Source organism: Artibeus jamaicensis, unplaced genomic scaffold (assembly GCF_021234435.1).
Source record: "Artibeus jamaicensis isolate MK-2021 breed Jamaican fruit bat unplaced genomic scaffold, CSHL_Jam_final scaffold_378, whole genome shotgun sequence".
Lineage (NCBI taxonomy): Eukaryota > Metazoa > Chordata > Mammalia > Chiroptera > Phyllostomidae > Artibeus > Artibeus jamaicensis.
This window is the reverse complement of record NW_026522044.1, coordinates 1,294,883-1,316,801: the sequence shown is the minus strand read 5'-3', so window position 1 is coordinate 1,316,801 and position 21,919 is coordinate 1,294,883. Positions and strand designations below refer to the sequence as shown.

The 21,919-nt window shown below is 39.2% G+C and overlaps 1 protein-coding gene across 1 annotated transcript; it reads right to left on the bottom strand.

The window, feature by feature from the left end:
• Window positions 1–19,876: 19,876 nt before the first annotated feature.
• LOC119063831 (small ubiquitin-related modifier 2-like) lies at window positions 19,877–20,164 on the bottom strand. Its single transcript, XM_037165386.2, has 2 exons — window positions 20,011–20,164; window positions 19,877–19,953 (listed from the first exon to the last, which is right to left on the bottom strand). The coding sequence occupies exons 1-2, from the start codon at window positions 20,162–20,164 to the stop codon at window positions 19,877–19,879; spliced, it is 231 nt and encodes a 76-aa protein (XP_037021281.2).
• Window positions 20,165–21,919: the final 1,755 nt, after the last annotated feature.

The window sequence follows — 21,919 nt, the reverse complement described above, 5'->3', positions numbered from 1 at the left end:
GTTAAATATGAGGAGCAGAGCCTTAGGGGAAGGCAGGGCAGGGCCACCAGGGCCAGGGTGGGGTCGCTTGGTTGTGATGCTGTATGTGGGGGCAGGGTCAGAGCAGGAAATGGCAACCCTTTCTGCTGCTTCTCCCCACTGGGGCCTGCTCGGTCCTGTCTCACTGCCCACTCCTTCACTGGTCTATCTGCACAGGAATGCGCCACCACAGTCAACCTGCCGCCCTGATGGTCGCTCACTGGGTCTCTCACTGGGTCCGCCCTTTGCAACCCCACACCTGGGATCCACACACCTGAATCTCTCTGACTGAGTTTTCCTGTGCAACCCCGCTCTGCCAGCTGCTGCCTTTGCCCCTCTTACTGTTAGGCTGAAGAATTCGTTGTTATACACTTCCGAAAAGTTCAATTTTCTTTGCTCTGGCTATGTTTTCTGTTGCTAATATTTTGTTGTCTCTAAACTTGGTTGTGTGAGAAAGCACAGTGTCTCCACCTATGCCTCCATGTTGGCAGAAGTCTTCTGGAAAGTTTTAAGATAAGAGAGAGAGCACACCTTTCCCCCTTTCTTCTTCCATTTTGCTTCCTTAAAGAGATATGCTAGCTGGAGTCTTAGCAGCTAATTTGGACTCTAGAGGTGGGGCTTCTAGGATGATTCCAAATTCCAATAAATTTTAACAACAACTGAGTTATATGCAATGTGTGGTTTTCCCTTTGTAGACATATAAATATATCTATGTAGACATAGATATAAGTATATCTATGTTCCATTCATAGTGTGATTGATTTCATAAGATCCTCTCCCAGGAAAAAGATTATGCCAAGATATAAACAGTATTCCGATACTGGACTCATCAACCTATTTCATCCACTTATCATGACTTATAATTATTCATCTCCTCCACTACAATGTAAGCTTTATATTATTTAATAAAACCATAATGCTTCACATGAACTAAAATTTATCTAATGCTCATAAAAAACCCATAAGAGATATACTATTTACAGATGCAGAAACTAGGGCACAGAGTGGTTAAGTGACTTGTCTACTATCAAACAGTAATAGTGCCAGGATTTCAACCCAGGCAGTCTAAATACAAACTGTGTGTGGTTTTTTTTTAGGAAGAAGAGAAAGAAAGGAAGAGAAACATCAATCATCTCTTGCACACCCACCCCTGCAACCCAGGCATGTGCACAGATAGGGAATCAAACCAGTGACCCCTTTTGGTTCACAGAACAATGCCAAATCCACTGAGCTACACCAGTCAGGGCACGAAGTGTGTGTTCTTAACTGCTACTTTATGAAGCTGCTTTGTGATAATTGAGATCTTGCAGTGTTCACCACTTGTATTCTCAATGCCTTATTGGCTGACAAATACTAAAAGGTCTTATATTCTCAATGCCTAAAAAATACTAAAAGGTCAATAAATATGTCTTAAATGAGTGAAGAAAAGAATGACTGGGAGAAAAAGAACACAAAGTGGAAAAATTAGAGGACAATAAATTTTGTTCATGTACTTCACAATCTGGGCCAAGCTGCATTCTTCCAGAGGTAATTAAGGATATAGAATGTATAATACTAAGATCTAGATCTCACAGGCAAGACTCTGGAAACTCATATTGGTTTTAGCTAAAAATTGGGGTTGGGCAAACACGACAAAATTTCCCTGATAAAAATGCCATGTACACTTAACTTGCTAAGACATAAACTGGAGAATACTCAGAGGTGCTATAGGACTTGTGAGTAGAATCATTGCATCTCTCTTTGAGGACAGTAGGAGGCTTTTCTCAGTCCCCAACTTTAATTTTGTGAGGTAAAGTTAGAGTTTGTAAGCAGCATTTCTCTCTAACTCTCAGCAATGCAAGTTGCCCTCCTAATCTGATTTCTGAGGAAACTATTTGGAGATAAGAGTAGACTGGTTGATCAGGATAATCAGTTAAACCAGAAATGTAAACACAATTCCATTCCCTACTATCTCTCTTGTTGTGTGCAAGAAAACATAATTTTCACCAAGAGTTAGTGAAGCGACAACTACAAACTTAGGGGAGTAATAGCAAATCTGAACCCCCACAGCTGGTCAAGAGAAGCAAATGCCAACCTGACCTTCAAGGAGCCAGGGCTCTTCAGTTCTCAATTTTTTTTTTTGAATGGTTATAAGCACTTTATTTTTTTAAATAAATTTATTTATTTATTTTTTGAATTAATTATGCTGTTACAGTTGTTATATTTCCCCCTTCATTCCCCTCCACCCTGCCCCCCCAACCCCACCATTACCCCCCTTTAGTTTATGTCCATGTGTCTCAAGTCCTTTAGGTTCTATATTTCCCATACTATTCTTGCCCCCCCCCGTCTATTTTCTATCTACTGTCTATGCTACTTGTTTTCTGTACCTTCTCCCCCCGTCTCCTCCTCCCCCTCCCCCTGTTGCTAACCCTCCTTGAGATCTTCATTTCTATGTTTCCACTCCTGATCTAGCTGTCCTTTTAGTTTGCTTTTGTTTTAGGTGTGGTTGTTAATAACTGTGAGTTTGTTGTCCTTTCACTGTTCATGTTTCTTTAACTTCTTTTTCTTAGATAAGTCCCTTTAACATTTCATATAATAAGGGCTTGGTGATGATGAATTCCTTGAATTTGGTCTTATCTGAGAAGCACCTTATCTGTCTTTCCATTCTAAATGAAAGTTTTGCTGGGTAGAGCAATCTTGGTTGTAGGTCTTTAGATTTCATGACTTGGAATATTTCTTTCCAGCCCCTTCTTGCCTGTAAGGTCTCTTTTGAGAAATCTGCTGACAGCCTGATGGGGACTCCTTTGTAGGTGATTGTCCCCTTGCCTCTTGCTGCTTCCAGGATTCTTTCCTTCATTTTAATTTTGGCTAATGTAATTATGATATGCCTTGGTGTGTTTCTTCTTGAGTCCAACTTTTTTGGTACTCTCTGAGCTTCTTGGATTTCTTGGAAGTCTATTTCCTTTGCCAGATTGGGGAAATTTTCTTTTATTATTTGTTCAAATAGTTTTTCCACTGGTGGTTGTGTCTTTCCCCCTTCTGGTACCCCTATAATTCGGATATTGGAGCGTTTATAGATGTCCTGGAGGTTCCTAAGCTTCTCCTCATTTTTCTGAATTCTTATTTCTTCATTCCTTTTTGTTTGATGATTTTTTTCTTCTTCCTTCTGGTCCACTCCATTGATTTGAGTCCCAGTTTCCTTTTCATCTCTATGGGATTCCTGTGGAATTCCATTCATTTCCCTTAATTTAGCCTTCATATGTTTCTCTAATTTGTGGCTATAGTCCACCAGATCTGTGAGGAAGCTGATGACCAGTGTTTTAAACTGTGCGTCTGAGAGATTTGCTATTTCTTCGTCACTTAGATTTATCTCTGGGGCTTTGAGGTCTTCCTGCGACATTTTTGGTCTATTCTGGCCCTTTAAGTGGGAGGAGCGGCGCCTTGGATTCCCAGGTCGCTGGGTTGTGACGCTGTATGTGGGGGCGTGGTCAGAGCGGGAAATGGCACCGCTGCCGCCACCGCCGCCGGTCCAACCGCTCACTCCCTCACTCGCGTGCAACCAGGCAACCACAGTCAACTCGCTGCCACCGCCTCCCCACTGACTCCTCCGTAGTCGCTCACCCGGTGGGCCACTCGGTCGCTCACTAGGTCCAATCCTGGGTTTGGAACCCGTGCGACTGGATTCGCGCATCTGGATTCCGCGCCCGGGTCGACTCCTTTGTAACTCCTCACCCGACGCCGGTTTCGCCCCTTACCGGTCGGGCCGAAGAATTTGTTGTTAGCGGACTTCCGAAAAGTTCAGTTTTCCGTGTTCTGGTTGTGTTTTCTGATGCTAATATTTAGTTGTCCCTAAACTTGGTTGTGTGAGGAGGCAGGCACATCCACCTTAAACCTCCATCTTGGCGGAAGTCAATTTTTTTTAAACATTATTGTTGTTCAGTTACAGTTGTCCCACTTTTTCCCCCATTGCTCACACCTAGCCCATGCCCCTACTGCCATAGTCAATCCTCCCCATTGTTCATGTCTACAAGTCCTCTATTCATGTTCCTTTCCTTGTCCCTTCTCCTTCTCATCCCTGTTGGCCCCCTCCCCCTACCCTCTGGTTACTGTCAGTTTGTTAGTTATTTCCATGTCTCTGGTTCTATTTTGCTAGTTTGTTTGTTTTGTTGATTAGGTTGCACTTATAGGTGAGATCATATGATATTTGTCTTTCATCACTTGGCTTGTTTCACTTAGTGTAATGCTTTCCAGTTGTATTTTTGCTGTCACTAAGGATAGGAGCTACTTTTTTCTTTCTACTGCATAGTATTCCATTGTATAAATGTACCACAGTTTTTGGATCCACTCATTTACTGATGGGCACTTAGGCTGTTTCCAGCACTTGGTTATTGCAAATAATGCTGCTATGAACACTAGGGTCCATAGGTTCTTTTGAATTGGTGTTTAGTCCCAGCAGTGGGATCACTGGATCAAAAGGCAGTTCCATCTTTAGTTTTCTGAGGAAATCCCATACTGTTTTCCACAGTGGCTGCACCAGTCTGCATCCACATCAACAGTGTACTAGGGTTCTCTTTTCTGCACAACCTCGCCAGCACTTGTTGTTTGTTGATTTATTAATAATGGCCATTCTGACCAGTGTGAAGTAAAAGAAAGAATGACTCTAGGAGGGAGAAGAGAGAGAGTTTACTTTGTCAAATAGAAAAAAGTTTTCAATTTGGTGTTCAGACTACATTAAAATTTTCAAATAATCATGTTGCTTTCCAAGAACACACTTACATTTAAATAAGGTCCAACCGTGCATTTAAACCCCTTATGCAGTTAGTGCTCTCCTAAGAGTCTGAGTGACCCCAGCCTGAGAGTGAAAGAGCTCTTTCTACAATATTAATTGCTTTTCCCTAATGAAGCATTTTCACTGGAACTATAGATAAGAAATCTCGTACCACATGCTCATGAATTTTGGCCACTTTGTTCCCTCTCAGTACAGGAGGCATTTGTAAAATTTTTAAAAGTTCCATGCCTTTTATAATTTCATGTATGAAGTACATCAAGTAAAGACACTGATTACAAAAGCCACATGCCAAGATCCTCATGGTTATATGAATAATTGTAGGGGACTGGTTTGTCTTGGCCTCGAAATATGACTCAGCTCTGTATGGAAAACCTACAGAAGTGAAGTGGTGGGCAGTAACCAGACCTTCAAACTGAGTTTTCCCATGGGAATCAGGCCTAGAAAATACTTACAGACTGTTCTGGCTTGCTCTTGCTAAAACTCCCTCACCCTAGTCTAAAGCAACAAATGTATATTGTTTATCCTCAAGGTAACTTCCAAAGCCTGTGTGAGCTCTCCCAAGGACAGAGCTAATCAGCTCATTGCCATCCCCCTCTGCATGTTATTTTTATTTCCTTGATTGTACTTAAAATATAGACAATAATGTTCTATGTAATAGATAATAAATTTTTTATATAAGACCCAAGAAAAACAATAAAAGCCTGTCTAGGCAAGGGTTGAGGTGCTCCCCTCTTGAGCTATTGGCTGAGGCACCATAGGCACTCTCCCCTTGAGTCATGCCTGTTCCCTTTTTCCACACAGGATTGTTGTCGTCTGTGCACTAATTCTTGTCATCAACCACAACAGGCGGGCTCTGCTGGACAGAGTCTGCAACATCTGGCACCCCAACAGGGATGCAAAGGCTATCAGCCAAGAAGGCTATCAGGTTGTGGTCAACATACCAATGTGAGTAGAACACGCACAAAAGCCCAGGTAAGGGCTGACGACCCCGAGTGCTTTTCGGAGGGTGTAGAGTGTGTTGTATTTTAGGAAAAAGAGTATTTTTCCAACCTTGCTCTCTCTGCAACTGCACTTCCTTTAGTAAGCAGAAGCCTTGCTCTCTCTCTCTCTCTCTCTCTCTGGCAATTGCCGCACCCCGCGGGCACAGGTCAAGCACTTAAGAGCCACAAGGGTGCATGCTGCAACAAAGATACCCGTGACAGGATGAGTTAGACGTGGGCCAGGAAAGAACACTAGGTTTCCTGCCAACTGCAAGCAAAAAGCCCACACAAGAGGTACACTGTGAAAAAAACTCACAAGGCCATCCCTGTGGCACAATCCCCAATCGGGATTTAGGTTTTGGAGAGAGAGCAATGAACTTTCCTTTCAATTAGCTTTTTTTTTTACAAGAGTCTCTGCACATTCTTTCTTTAAAAGCTGTTTTTTGCAGCCCTTTTGATTCTGCCTTTTCCCTCCGCCTGCCTGTAAATAAAAAAGCAGATAGTAAATGAGTGATTCAGTTTTAACCAGATTCCAAAGATTGCTTTGAGAACTCAGAATTAGTTAACAAGATTGTTTATGAGTGCCCTGGAACTGAAGATAAGAGGCAAATCCTCCCTCAGGCTTGAGAGCTCTAGCATTCCTATATGAGTAGGGGCCTTGTGGAGGTGTCTGGGGTCAATCCCTGTGATGTGTAGGGGCCTCATAGGGACTTCCAGTCACAGTAATTTAACTCTGGGCTCAGTCATGGAGTGCAATATAAAGGTTGGTCACCTGGCACTTTGAGTCCCCCCACCCCAATCTTAGACGCATGAGAAAAACCTGAAAACCATAAGCGGTTAAAGTACCGTAAATACCAAGCAGCCCTCCCTGACAGTTTTCACCAACAGTACATTTCTGACCCACCACACTATACTCCTGAATAGCTAATTAGTTAAGGTTTAATACAGGCCGCAGAATCTGAAATGACAGAAATTGAAAGTATAAACAGAAACTTTTTAACAACAAGTGTAGGCTCTCTAAAAAATAAAAACAATGTTTTATGCTAATTTAGCAGTTTTTTTAAGCTGCTAAATATCTCCGTATTCCCTCACTCCAAAGGAAGGGACATTTGAGAATTGTCCTATTTCAGGCTCTATGATCACAGATATTTATTTCTCCTTTGTCAAGCCCCTAATTCTGCTTTGGCATGGCTCTGACACAAGGTTCATTAAGAAGAAGTTACCTCAGTATTCAAAGGGAAAGATAAATTGTTTCAAAATGCACAATGTTAATGCAAAGCAGAGCTTAGTTGTTTCTTCATGTAAAACATCTGTATAAAAAACTAGGCTCCTTTTTCATCAAAAGATGAAATATGATTTCATATCACTGAATTTTTTACAGACTCAAAAGAACTGAAAAAATCTGAGATACGTAGTAGGGTGACTGTGTACTTACTGAAAGCAAAACCAAACAAACTTTATCAATAGCACGAGGAAAGAAATACAATAGAAGCAAGAAGAGTCAAAAATACATTACAGCTATAGGCAAAAAGGAAATTCTATAAACTTAAATAATAAACATAAATTAAAATTTGAGAGGATTGCTGACCCATACTCAAAAACCCTACTCTACTTTAAAATCTAAGTGATCCAACATAGATAAAAAGAAAAAAAAACTGCAATGAAGCTTTTAACAAAAGTAAACAATAACAATGATTTTCATTACTGTCTGTATACCTTCCTACAGTTCTTAATTCCATTTCATTTCTTAGAGTATAAAGGAAAATATCCCCAACCCACCCATGGGACCTAGCCCAGATTTCCAATCCTAGTGCTGTGTCCCAGAAACATGGCTACACACTGTGTTCTCAAACACATGTTCTCTTTCCAGTTGAACTTGTTTACTAACTCTGTAGTATCCATACCAGTCTATGGATTCTGTAAGACTAATGAAGTTACTTCCAATTGTGACCATTTTAAACAAATTACTTCAGTCCCTGACAACTAAAGTATATTATAGATACATCTCATACTTCAATTAAATGTTCCAGCTTGGAGATAGAAAGTTCAGCTCACTGGAACCTGAGGCCCTCCAAGGCCTTTGATTCCTGAGTTAGGAAATATACTTCACTTCACACAGTAGCCATGGAGATCTTAAAGTTCTAGAGTCCTCCATTTTTATATTATTTGACCTATTTTGCTTGTTAGAGATCACTTATAGGCTAAATATCTATTTAGCAATACACAAGAGGGTCTGAGCACCTGTAATCCTTTGTAGTCCCGGATGCTAAAATGAGACCATCAAACAAACTTTTATCTTTTACATTTACATCAATCAGTTAAAAATAATCATGTGTGGTGATGAATTCTAAATAGTGGTCTATGACCAATAATGGCCATTTCAAGGACACAAAAAAGTGATCATTCTCAAGCCTTCTAAGTAGCTTTGTGATTCCTAGCATTCTCAATAGCCCTCATCAACATGGTATAATAGAACAAGTGTGTACTTGAAAGTCAGGTGGGTCTGATTTCAAATCCCAGTTCTGTTACTTCTTATTCATGTGATCTGGTCAAGTCACTGATATTCTCTGAATCTCAATTTTCTCACCTATAAAATAAAAATAATGAAGATAATAGCCTTATTACAGAGTTTTATGAGTAACAAATGAATATAATATATGCAAAACATATGACTCTACATTGGAACCAATGGCCACTCCAAAACTTCTGCAGGCTCACAGATAACATTCTGGTTGGAAGGGGCAGGTGAGGTATATTGATTTGAAGCTGAGATTATATGCTCTTTTTTGCATTGGTTGGATTTTTATTTAGCACAGTGTGTGATATTATGAAGATTAAATACCCACCATCACCCAGGCAACTCCTTGACACAGCCACTCTTAAAGACTCATAAATCTAGCTTCCTTCGACAACCAGACCATTGTTCCAAAGTTCAGAGATTCAGTATCTTCCAAGATCAGCATCCCTTTAGAAACTAACACCAGTACAACTCCTGTAATCCTAACAGTTCCACCCTCTTTGCAAACAGAAACCTGAAGGACTTTGTTACTTGGTTTTATCCAGCTGGGATCAAACCATTGAAGTACTTTCAGGCATAAACCAGTTTCATTACAGTCAAGTAACACAGTGAAAGTGTCATAATCACATGTGCAGCATTCACTTTCAGGTCCATAAATTCAAGCTTATTTTCTTTTGTAAATGAAAAACAGAATTAGTAGCTTTCTTCAGTCTTCTGCATAAAACATAGAACTAAAATGATCCAAATGCAGAATGCTTCAAAACATGTAACAACAACTGTGCAAAAGCCTTACAAACTGACTTTACTTAGGTCTATATTTAGAAGCCTTGATGAGAAGCATTGTGCCGCCATACCACACACTTAATCGGGAAGTTTCATAAATTGTACTTCTTTAGTTATTATTAACTGACAAACATGAAAGGCAATTTTTGGCATTCAGAGAATGATTCCATTTTTAGTGTATGTCCATTGAATGGGGCAATATGTAGGATTAGCCAAGCCTGGCTTAAAATTCACTTCAAACTTTGGTCCAGTCTTGGCTAAGCCTACATATTGCCCCATTCAATGGACATGTACTAAGCAGTGAAGTATGGTGAACATGGGGTTTGGAGCCCAACAAACCCAGGTTCTAGTCCTAACTCTGCCACATACCAGCTGCCACAAATTGAATAGGAGAGAAAGAACAAGCTGTGATATTGAAACCAAATAAAGACCACAGGCACATGAGCTTGATTTCTTCATAAACTGAGAATAATAATAACTACTTCAAAGAGTTGTTTTCATTTTATACAGTGACTGATGTATAATAAGCACTCAATAAATAAAACCAGGTAACATTTCAATTAAAAAAGATAAAAATAGAACTTAAATTTTTTCACCAAAAAAGAGATAAATATATGAGAAAGAAAACAAGTAACAGTAAACAATTACCCACTATATACTAGGCATTTTAAATGATTCATATGTAAAAATGACATTTGAAATATGAATGATGAATAATTATTTAGACTCTATAAAAATAAAATAATAGCTAACATTTATTAAATGTTGAGTGCCGGATGCTGTTGTAAGAATATATATAGATTTTTGAATCCTCAAACAAGCCTATGAGGTGAGTACTAAAATCTTCATTATACAGCCAAGTTAAGTTGAGGCTCAGAAATTTAGGTAAACTGGCCCAAAATCATGTGGCTAAAAAGTGGCATAGATATAACTCAAAACTAGGTAGTCAACTTGACTTCGGAACCCATAAGACCTCTGAGCACAGGCTGGCTCTTCACCAGGCTCCTCTCCAGCCCCTTTGTTATTCATTCAAGCTGCACTATGGTAGTGTGGGGAGGGTAAGAACCATAATGTAGTCCAGATTGTAATAACAAATACCATTTATTGAGCTTCAATTGTGTGAAAGAGATTGTGCTGGAGTGTTTTATATATGTTATATTGAATTCTTACATCAACAATGTGAAGTGATTACTATTAAGATTGTTTATAGATTATAATACTGGGGCTGCAGAAAAAAATTATGCAGCTATGTTTCCTGCTGTCCTCAAATAAAATTTTCTCTAACACTAATTGACACATTCTTTGTAATTCTCATGCGGATCCCTCACTGCCCATCCCCACCCTCCTCTCCCTGAGTGAATGATCATTAACTAAAAGACCAGGATGACATTTTTATTCTTATCTTTATATACATTCTGCATAAGAAATTTCTAGCCACTGACTTCCGGCTAAGATGGAGGTGTGGGTGGAAATATTGTACCTCCTTGCACAACCAAATTTAAAGACAACAAAGATTTAGAAACAAAAACACAACCAAAAAAGACAGAGAATTAAACTGTACCGAAGTCTGGCAACAAGGAACCATTCATCCAGACCAGTGAGAGGGGCAGAGTCAGTGGCCAGCAGAGAGGAGTCCCAGCAGAAAGAGGTGGTGGTTGACAGACACCAGCCTGGGGAGAAAATGAGCAAACCCAGTGAGGCGCCCAAGGTGGCTGGCTTACCATGGACACACATTCACGTGCAGATAAACCAGGCAGATTTAAAAACAGTCGGTGAGACAGACCATGCAACCCAGGGCCCCAGTGACCGGAAATAAAGCCTAAAAGCACTTCGGGGTTGAGGCTCCAGGAGAGGCACCCAGCCACATGGGACACTTCGTTGGGAAGACCCACAGGGTCCTAAAATGTACACAAGCCCACACACCTGGGAAACAGCACCATAAGGGCCAAATTTGCTTATGGGAAGCAGCAGAGGGGACCAAAATATGAGAGAGAACCCAACAAATGCCACTGCTCCCTCTCTGACTCTGCCCCCAGACACAACACAGCAACTGGGTAGACCTGCCCTGGTGAATACCTAAGGCTCTGTCTCTCTTACATAACAAGCATGAACAGACCAAGACATTACGACTCAAGAAGAAGAACAGCTCAAAGCCCCAGAGCCATACTTCTAAGCGACAAAGAGATAGCCAACCTATCAGATGCACAGTTCAAAACACTGGTGATCAGGATTCTCACAGAACTAGTTGATTTTAGTTGTAAATTAGATGAAAAAATGAAGGCTACACTAAGCAAAATGAAGCAAAATGCACAGGGAACCAATAGTGATGAAAAGGAAACTGGGACTAAAATCCATGGAGTGGACCAGAAGAAAGGATGAAACAATCAAACAGAAAAGAATGAAGAAGCAAGAATTCCAAAAAATGAGGAGAGGCTTAGGAACCTCCAGGACATCTTTAAAAGTTCCAACATCCGAATTATAGGGGTACCAGAAAGGGAAGAAGAGCAATAAGTGGAAAACTTATTTGAATAACAAAGGAGAACTTCCCCAATCTGGCAAAGAAAATAAATTTCCAGGAAGTCCAGGAAGCTCAGAGAGTCCCAAGAATTAAAATGAAGGAGAGAATTCTAGAAGCAGCAAGAGATAAGGGGACAGTCACCTACAAAGGAGTTCCCATCAGACTGTCAGTGGATTTCTCAAAAGAGACCTTACAGGCAAGAAGGGGCTGGAAAGAAGTATTCCAAGTCATAAAATCCAAACACCTATAACCAAGATTGCTCTATCCAGCAAAGCTCTCATTTAGAATGGAAGGGCAGATAAAGTGCTTCTCAGATAAGGTCAAGTTCAAAGAATTCATCATCACCAAGCCCTTATTATATGAAACGTTAAAGGGACTTATCTAAGAAAAAGAAGATAAAAAAGATGAACAGTGAAAGGACAACAAACTCACACTTATTAACAACCACACCTAAAACAAAAGCAAACTAAGCAGACAGCTAGATCAGGAGTGGAAATGGAAATGGAGATCACAAGGAGGGTTAGCAACAGGGGAGTGGGAGGAGGAGAAGGGGAGAGAAGGTACAGAGAATAAATAGTATTGATGGTAGGTAGAAAAGAGACAAGGGGAGGGCAAGAGTGTAGTGTGGGAAATGTAGAAGCTAAAGAACTTGTGACACATGGACATGAACTAAAGAGGGGGAATGTGGGTGGGAGGGGGTGTGCAGGGTGGAGAGGAATGAAGGGGGAAATGGAACAACTGTAATGGCATAATTAATAAAATATATTTTAAAAAATTCTAGCCACTTCACACAAAAATATAGTAGCATATTATCTTCATGTCAAAAGTACTTTTCTCAATTTTTTGTTTTAACTAGGAGTGGCACTCAGCCATCAGGACACATTGAATTCTACCCTCATGAAAACTTCAAAGGGTCCTGGCTGGTGTGGCTCAGTGGATTGAACACTAGCCTGAGAAACAAAGGGTCACCATTTTGATTCCCAGTCAAGGCACACACCTGGGTTGCAGGCCAGGTCCCCAACAGGGGACATACAAGAGGCAACCACACATCGATGTTCCTCTCCCTCTCTTTCTTTTTCCCTTACTCTCTCTAATAGTAAATAAATACAATTAAAAAAAATAAATTTAAAAAGAAGTCTTGAAAGGTTTTTTACAGACCTTCTTAGCCTCCAACCAGGAAGTGTCATGTGTCCTTTTACAGCCTTATAAATTCTGACCTAATAAATCTATCCAAAGCTTACACACACAAAGTTCCCTCTCTTCCCAAGACAGATGAAACAGGGACTCTAAAACATAAGACATGTGGTTACGGTATTTGTGTGGTGGGGTCTTGATATTTCTGAGGACTGCAAATACTTGAAATATGGAAAGAAACTGGAAAAATATCTTTCTGAACAATAAGTCACCCAAATGGTTAAAAATGATTCAGAGTGGCTAGATAGCCTGATAGGCAAGTCTTTAAAGCACTGGGTTTTAGGACATATTGAAACCAAATAAAGTATTCTTCAATTCAACACAGAAAAGTAACTACCACTTGTATCCTAATAAATCTAGTTAATCTAGTGGATATTTTTTATCCCCGGAGTCTGGAAGCTGAGTACCAAATGTCTTCCAATGAACCTTGTTATACCAAGCTGCCATCACTCACACTACTGAAGCCAGTAAAGACCAGGCCTCGGGAATTCCAAGTTCTAATGAGGACCTTGTTGCTGACTCACCAAATAGCCATGGAAAGTAGTGTAAGGTCCTTGCTGCAGAGTATGACAGTGTTAGCAATGGTCAGAACACAGGTGGGATCAGTAGGTGAGAACTCTCTGTCTTCATGCTCAGAGGAAACAGAGAATAACTACTAGAAATGAGCCAATGTGAAGTCTAAAGTGGGGACCCGCCCCATGTACTCCAAAAGAACCCCCTTTCTTTACTCCTGTAAGCAGGAAAAGTGGGCTTGGTTAATGAAGAACATGGATCTTGGCAAGCAAGTTAGAAAGAGAAAAACATATGTTATTTCTCCTCTTTGCTCTGAGCGGCAGGAGCCTCAGTATTATATGGAATACAGTGGACTATTTAGAAGTATCTATAAACTCCTATAACAGATACAGAATAAAGGCTCTTAGCAGAGACTATGGCCCCACAGAGTCCCCTCCAACTCATGGTATCCTATAAAATCTCTGCCCTCCTACTCAAAACTGTTGAATGAATAAACAAACAATAAGATAATCCTGCTTACCTCACTTAGAAAAGGGACCTAATAGAGCCAAGGAGTCATTGACAAGTCTATGGAAACTCACAAATGTTCTTAAATGTGGGGGAACAAAACAGTTATAATTAATAAGGTAGGTAGATACTACTAACAAGCACTTGTCTTGAAATTAGAAGATGTGGGTGAGTCCTGCCTCTGTCAATTTACTCAACAGTTGAACAAGTCACAAGTTCTTAGTGTTGATCACATTACTGCCAAGTATTTACTATTTCTGTTGTTCATTCATTCATTCATTCAATCAGTCATTTAACTAATAATTCTTGAATGCTGGTTATATCCCAGATTATGTAATACCAGTATCCCAGATACTAGGCAATGAGGCAGAAACAGGAATAAGAACAATTCCTGAAGTTCTTTCCATATCCAGCCTTTGAAACACTATCATTCTGATATTCAATCTTCCTTAATAAAATATCTCTCACTTATTGAGCACTACTTCATAGCAGGTGCTGTGTTAGAAACTTCATAAATTACATCATCACTTAAAAACTGACATTATAATATTTATTTTACACAGTAATTTTCAACCTTTATTCTTATGGCATATATAAACTATATAAAATCTTCAGCATACCAAAAATATATTTTTTGCCAATATGACAAAAAATGGGTATACTTTTGATTCATTCACACTGATAGGCTATTGTTGGCTGTTGTCACTTTTTTATTTGACAACCTAAGGGAAAAGAGCTAAATGCCCCTGACTAAACAGTCAGGTTTACCTGTTTTAAAAATTCTTGCGGCACAACAGTGTGCCACAACACACCAGCTGAAAATTGCTGATTTTACATATGAGATAACTGCAGTTCTGAGAGGTTGAGTAGCTTGTCCAAGGTCACATAACCTTGTAAGTGTCAGAGCTGGGATTTCAATTCAGGACAGTCTGACTCTAAATCTGTGCTTTTTCTACCCTACCACACTACCCATGTGTTATGTGATTATTAGCCAAAAGGCCTTTTTATTTTCTATCAAGCATACAATTGACTAACAAATGTATTTTTGCCTGTCTACATTATGAAAAGGACAACAAATCATTGTTAACTCAGCCCAGGCACAATGCAATCTTTCCATATTGTCTCGTGAAACTGAAGGTTGAAAGTGGTGATGACTAAAATAATCCTAAGCAAAAAAAAAAAAAAAAGCACATTAGCCTAATCATGGCCTGATAACATGACATATGCAGTGTTTATTACCAGTAGAGAGACACCTGGTGTGCATGGTCTCTGAGACTCAGTGTCAGGCCAATTATGGACCAAAGGGGCAAACATGCTTTCATTTTTCCTTCAGGGATTATCCTGATCGCTTAACATCACTGGTGATGGAGCAGTCTGGTCAAAATGTAGCATGAGCAGCAGTTTTTTGGATCACTTGTGTTTATACAGGTCACTGAGCAAACAAACCTTAATATTCTTCCTCGCACAAGTCACAATTACTACCACGAGATCCAAGTTTAAGCATTAACTCTTCACTGATTCATATTCAGACAGCAATAATATTTGCACTATAATAACTATGTGGCAAAAACAACCAGATACTGTATAAATGATTCAGAGACTATGCCATTGACTTTTTAAATCCTCACCTGAGGATATGTTTATTGACTTTAGAGAGAAGGGGAGGGGGAGAGAGGGAGAAATTTGGATGTGAAAAAGAAACATTGGTCGGTTGCCCCCCATATGTGTCCTGACTGATATTGAACCTGCAAACTTTTCGTGTGCAGGATGCTCCAACCAACTGAGCCACCTGGCCAGGACACCCACTGACTCTTAATTAATTATAAAAGTCAGCTGAAAGGAAACTTTGAGAGCATCTGGCTCAACTGTCACTTTACAGATGAGAAAAATGGAGTTTGGCACTGCAAAGTCTAGAAATATTACTGGTTATTACATACCAATAAAGAAATAAAAATCAAGGGGTAGGAATGAGGTAATGGAGATCAACCAAATTCCTCATACTCTTGGTTGAAAATTCTGTGCTATGGATATGACCAAGAGAAGAACTGAAAATGAAACCAGTCCTGATATGACCATAAACTAGGTGTGAACTTGAGTAAATACCTTGGGCCTCAGTTTTGTCATTTATGAAATGGGGTCACTGCCATTGCTGCAGCTTACTTCCTAAGGTTCTTATAAAGAAAAAACAAAACAGTAGATGTAAGAAATGATAATAGTTCTCAGCTCCAAAAAGAGACGTCTTTTGCCCTGGCTGGTATGCTCAGTGGATTGAGCACAGGCCTGCAAACCAAAGGATCACGGTTCAATTCCCAGTCAGGGCACATGCCTGGATTGCCCACCAGTTCCCAGCAGGAGACACATGAGAGACAACCATACATTGATATTTCTCTCCCTCTCTCCTTTTCTTCCCCTCTAAAGATAAATAAATTTAAAAAAAAAATTTAAAGACATGTCTTTTAGCAATTTCTCCAGCTCATTTATATAATAGGAACCCTGTAACAGCATCCAAAAGCCTACAGTGCCTTCCTTCCCCAGGATGTCATCCAACACCCCTTATAGTCTATGACTGGAAAAATTTAAATATTTGAAAAATAAATGCAATTAGAAAAACATGTTACTAATGTTTATTCCCCCCCCCTTTCTGTCTGTCCATTTTAAGATCATCTACCTTTTTTGATGACTTTGCTCTTTGAGTATGGAATCCTTTATTTTATTTATTTTTTAAGCATTTTATTTGATTGTTGTTCAAGTACAGTTTTCTGTCTTTTACTCCCATCCCAGCCCACCCCCTACCTCCCTCCCATTTCCACCCCCTTAGTTGTTGTCCATGTGTCCTTTATACTAGTTTCTGTAAATCCTTCCTCTTTTCCCCTTAAATTCCCTCCCCTCTCCCCTCTGGTCACTGTCCCCCTGTTCTCTATTTCAGTGTCCTTGGTTATATTTTGCTTGCTTGTTTGTTTTGTTGTTTAGCTTCCTGTTAAAGGTGAGATCATATGGTATTTGTCTTTCACCGCCTGGCTTATTTCACTCAGCATAATGCTTTCCATGCTGCTTGAAATCCTTTATTTTAGAATGACTCAGTGTAAAAGGGAAAAAATCCAATCCTGGTTTCCCTCTCTTTGTCACAGAACTGCTGAGTATGCTCTTGATCAATGTAGTAGGACAAATATCCATCATTCTAAAAGGTTTTAATTTCAGAAGCTGTTTGCGGCTAGGAACAGCCATCTCAGCAATGTGTTGTGGCACTAAGAAACAATAGAAAGACATCATGTGTGCTCCTCTGTGTAGTATTTTTACTCATGAATCTGAAGAAAAACTGCTGGTCTACCATTTTAATCTCTGGAGATATACATATGTACACACACACGCACACATGCAAACACACACCACATAAGCACACAGGCATGCACTTTCCCTTGCTCAGTGGGAAAAAATTTCTAACCTTCTGAGAGGATTTTTGCATTAATAGATTGTGTAGTCCCACTAAGCAGAAAATCAGAGTGACATTTTTTAGAGAAATGAACACTGTTCCATTTTTTTTGGTCTAAATTACCAAAAGCCTTTACAGTCTTGATATGGTTCACTTAAAGATCATTACTCATGTTACCAAGTGGGCGGCAGGCTGATCGTGCCTACACAAGGTATTCTTCTGGGTGTTGGAAAATGACAGGAGTTAGTTACAGTACTGAACATGTTGAAATTAACTCAGACTTACAAAGTTCCATCAGCACCATATAAGGGATAATATTTACCTCTCAGCTGAAGTCAGGGAAAGAGAGGCAGAGGAATGAGTGTGTTCAGTGGTTTATAATTGAAAATGTTCGAATCAACAGACAGGCTAAAGATCCTATAGGATGTTGCTATCAATTAACAATACAGCCACTGGTTGCTGTGTTTAATATAAACTACTAATGAGAAATTAGAAGTTTATCTTTAAAATATCTGTCAATTTCTCCCAGCTTTGTTATTTTATTTGGTACATAAACACTGTTTGCCATGTGTCATTTTTCACTAAGATCAAACAAGCACCATTCTGAAAGAGACTGAAGAAATTATTATTTGTAAAAACTGAAGCAAAACCAAATTAAAATCATCTTGTGCCTCCCCAAAGAAGTGTCTAAGGTCTTAATTAGCTTTCTTCCCTTATCTCTGGTAAAACAGGCCCACAAAGCTTTCTGCCTCAGTTCCACAAACGCATTAGAAAAATATGTGATCACCCACATGGAAGATGGATAAGCTCATTTTCATCCAATTTGAGGCTTACTGGCAGCAATGTGTGTACATTTGTACATTTTGAATAATAATTATGGAAAATTATGGGAGATGCTGTTAGGAAAATTGGTTTCATCAGACTTAAGCAGGACTATTCTTCTAATACTTGTACAGGAAGAGGTCTAATATTATAATAACACATGTTGCAAAAGAAATTTCAAGTCATTTTAATGGAAATTATTCTCTAACCTAGGATGATACACTCTGTTATTTAGAATTTGATTCTGCTCCAGTGTGTTCCTCAAGTAGCAATCAGAAATTAATTGAAATTTAATTTTAAAATATTTGATGCATGTAAAGGATCTGCTTTTGAAGAGTGCCCTAAAGAAATGTATCTACAGACATTCTGGGTTGCTTCTCACTCTTTATTAGCCAGTTCCAACTTTTTGGTATCTTGGTGAATGCTGTCTTTATCAAACACAAATAATTATGGTATTGATTTCTTTTCACATTTAAGATTACTACCTCCAAATGAAATGTACATTTTAAAGTGTGAGTCATTCTAAACTCATGCTTTCCTACATTTCACAGAGCTCTTGCATCAGAAACTACAATAATGAAAAAGGAGGTCAATTGCCTAAATGTTCTCTTGCTCTGAAAGCAAAACAGGCTTCCCACGGGTAAATATTTGTATTGTTGATGATCAAATGACTTTTTATCATGCAGAAAGTTTCTCTGTTTTTGTTTTTTTTTTTTACATATTCCAAGAACACCCACAGGGGAGTAAGGGGAAAACAGGGTTTTGTCAAGGACCCCCCTCAAATTCTGTCTGACCTTCACCTTGCAACGATGCAACTGCTCCTTTACTCCATGCTCCAGGCCGGCAAGACCCAGCTGCTTCTCAGTAGTCTGGTTCTGGGTGTGGAGCTGCCCCATATCTGCCCAGAGACAATCTGAATATTCATCACTACCTCACTTCCAACTGGTGGGGATTGTAACACAGGAAGCAATATATGAATTTGCTTCCCACAGAATTCAGAGTTCTGATTTCTGTAACATTTACTATATGGCAAGGGTATTTTATTTTATTTTTCTAAAAAAGAAGTTTAAACAGCAAGATGCTTGACTTGAAGGGAAAAGTGTCTAGGATTTATTTCCTTAGAATAATTTATCCCTACTTAAGGACAGATTGCCCTACATGTATGTAACAGCTACATACAAAAAAGTCATAAAATTGTCCTTGGTTGTACCATGATAAATGAAAAACATTAAAATTCTACAGTTTACCATGGTATGCAAAGATTTTTATGTTGTTCATGTTTGTTAAACAGTGAGAGCAAACTAACTTACTGGAATATAAAAATAAGAGCTGAATGAGCACACCATCTATGGAGAAAGGGAGTATGTTGATCAAAACATACCATTGGCCATTTAGCTTAAAAAATGAAAATGCGCCCTGGCTGGTGTAGCTCAGTGGATTGAGTGCGGGCCTGTGAACCAGACAATCGCGGTTCGATTCCCAGTCAGGGCACATACCTAGGTTGCAGGCCGGTTCCCTGCAGGCCGGTTCCCAGCAGGGGACGCACGAAGGGCAACCGTACATTGATGTTTCTCTCCCTCTCTCCTTCCCTTCCCCTCTAAAGAGAAATAAATAAAATCTTTTAAAAAAAAGAAAAGAAAATGCTTGTACACATACATAAGTTACTTTATGTACAGTAAAGGAATGGGGGAAGAGGAAAGTTAAAGAATAGAGGAAACTATACTGTTGTAGTTAGGAAGTAATGGAACAAAATTGTGGTTTTTTAACTGAGAATGTGTTCTTGGTCTAGAGGAACAGTCCTAGAGTAAAGTAGCAAGTTGTCTTTTTAGTAGACACATCCTATCTGCTGCTGGAACACATTAATTGTATCTTCGGTCTCCATTTCCAGCTGTGTAGGTATGTCTGTTTCATTGACTGACTGTCCATCAAATCAGAATCTGATCTGCCTCTTTAACCAACCCTGTTGTTCACAGTAGATTTTCATTAGTTTACTAAGTGGTATATGCCTCTTAATCTTAAACTGCACCACCGAATCATCCTGCCCCACCACCTTCAAATTAATGAAATCATTGTTTTCAGTCTTGACTCTTTTCTTGGGCTTTTGGTGGGCCATGGTGAGTGAGAGTCTCCTCAGCTATTGCTTCACAAACAAGGTACAAGGTCTGAGCGCTAAACGAGCCTGGCAAGTCTGTTTTAAATATCTCACTTTGCAGTCAGTCTTCAGCCATTTTATACAGGTCACCCTACACATATACATTCAGACAGTCCCATAGCTTCAATTTGTACCACTTCACTAATCTTTATATACTCTTAAAGTGTTCATTTTTTTATATAGAAGGGAAAATCATTATTCAGCTTAGACATAAATAACTATTATTTGGCATGTTAGTAATCCCAATAATGGTAATAGCAGCTATCATTTATCAAGTGCTTGTGTGGTTTAGGCAACATGCTATATGCTTTTCTGTATGCTTTTTTTTTCAGATCTCATGTAATCCACAGCAAAACTCCCATCAGATCAGTACCATTCATTTTAAAAATGGGGAAGCTGAGGCTCAGAAAGATGAACTTACCCAAAATCATAACAGCTAATAAGTAAGAGAGATATCATTTGAATTCTACTTTGTCCTTTCCAAACTTATATTCCTGACCTTCAAGCTCATGAGTCTTAACTCAGTCTTCACATTAGAATGACAATTAAGGTTGTATCTCTAGAAGTGGGAACCAGATATCAGTGATTTTTAAGACTTCCAAATGTTTCCATTTAGCTAGAAAATTTCTGAAGTTTTACTGAAATTTTATTATTGAAAATATTTGTATGACAGAGGTCATTTTTTATAGGTTGCTGTATTAGAAAAACTCAATTTTCCACTTGAGTCTTCTTTGCTATTCACACAAAACATTTCTCATCACCAAGTGTGTGAAGGTTTTTACCTCTACACCAAGCAATCATCTGTGAAACCAGCCAGGTATTCTATAATTTCACTCAATTCTGACACTATGTACCTAGATATAGTGTCAGATCCCACAGGTTAAGGCCTCAGTCCCACAAGACTATGCTAACCCACATATACTTCAGATGTCAGTTACAAGGCCAGATTATCACCTGTGTTTTTCACCAATTGGCTATAGAGCAGAGGTTCCAATGATACCCTTCCTTATATTTTATTAATTTGCTAGAGTGGCTCACATAACTCAGGGAAATATTTTCTTACATTTACCAGTTTATTGAAGGATATTATAAGGATATATTCCAATGAAAGAGATGCAAAGGGCTCAGAGCTCCCATATCCTCTCTAGGTGCACCAGTCTCCTCAAATCTCTACATGTTCACCAACCTGGAAGCTCTCCAAACCCCATCCTTTTGGGTTTTTTATGGAGCCTTCATAACATAAATATTATTTATTAAATCATTGGCTATTGGTGACAGATTCAACCTCCAGCCCCTCTTCCCTCCCCAGACATCAGAGGAAGAGATCTAATCACAGGGTTGGTTCACCTGGGAACCAGCCTCCATACTTAGGTGCTTTTCAAAAGTGACCTCATTGACATAAAATACCTTTATCACTTATGAAATTCTAAGAATTTTAAGAGCTGTGAGCCAGTAACTATGGCAGAAGACCAAATATATATGAGAATGCATTTTGGTCACCTGAATCACCAAATATATCACAGTCCACCCCTGATCTTCCAATATGGATCATTTATAGCAAAACAATCATACAACTCAAAAGATACTGGCACATTACCAGCATCCCATTTGGTGACTAATAACTATCCACTCCATCATCATATCATATGAAAATGACTCCCAGAACAAGGCCACTTGGATTTGAAGGCTTCCATTTGATTTTGTAAGGTAAGTAGC

What these genes read in the sequence shown, in the direction of transcription:
- LOC119063831 (XM_037165386.2), bottom strand. Translation starts at nt 20,164, where the DNA reads ATGGCCCACCAAAAGCCCAAGAAAAGAGTCAAGACTGAAAACAATGAT. An exon ending in AATCTACTGTGAACAACAGG is followed by an intron (nt 19,954 to 20,010) that starts GTTGGTTAAAGA and finishes TCAATGAAACAG; the next exon opens with ACATACCTACACAGCTGGAA.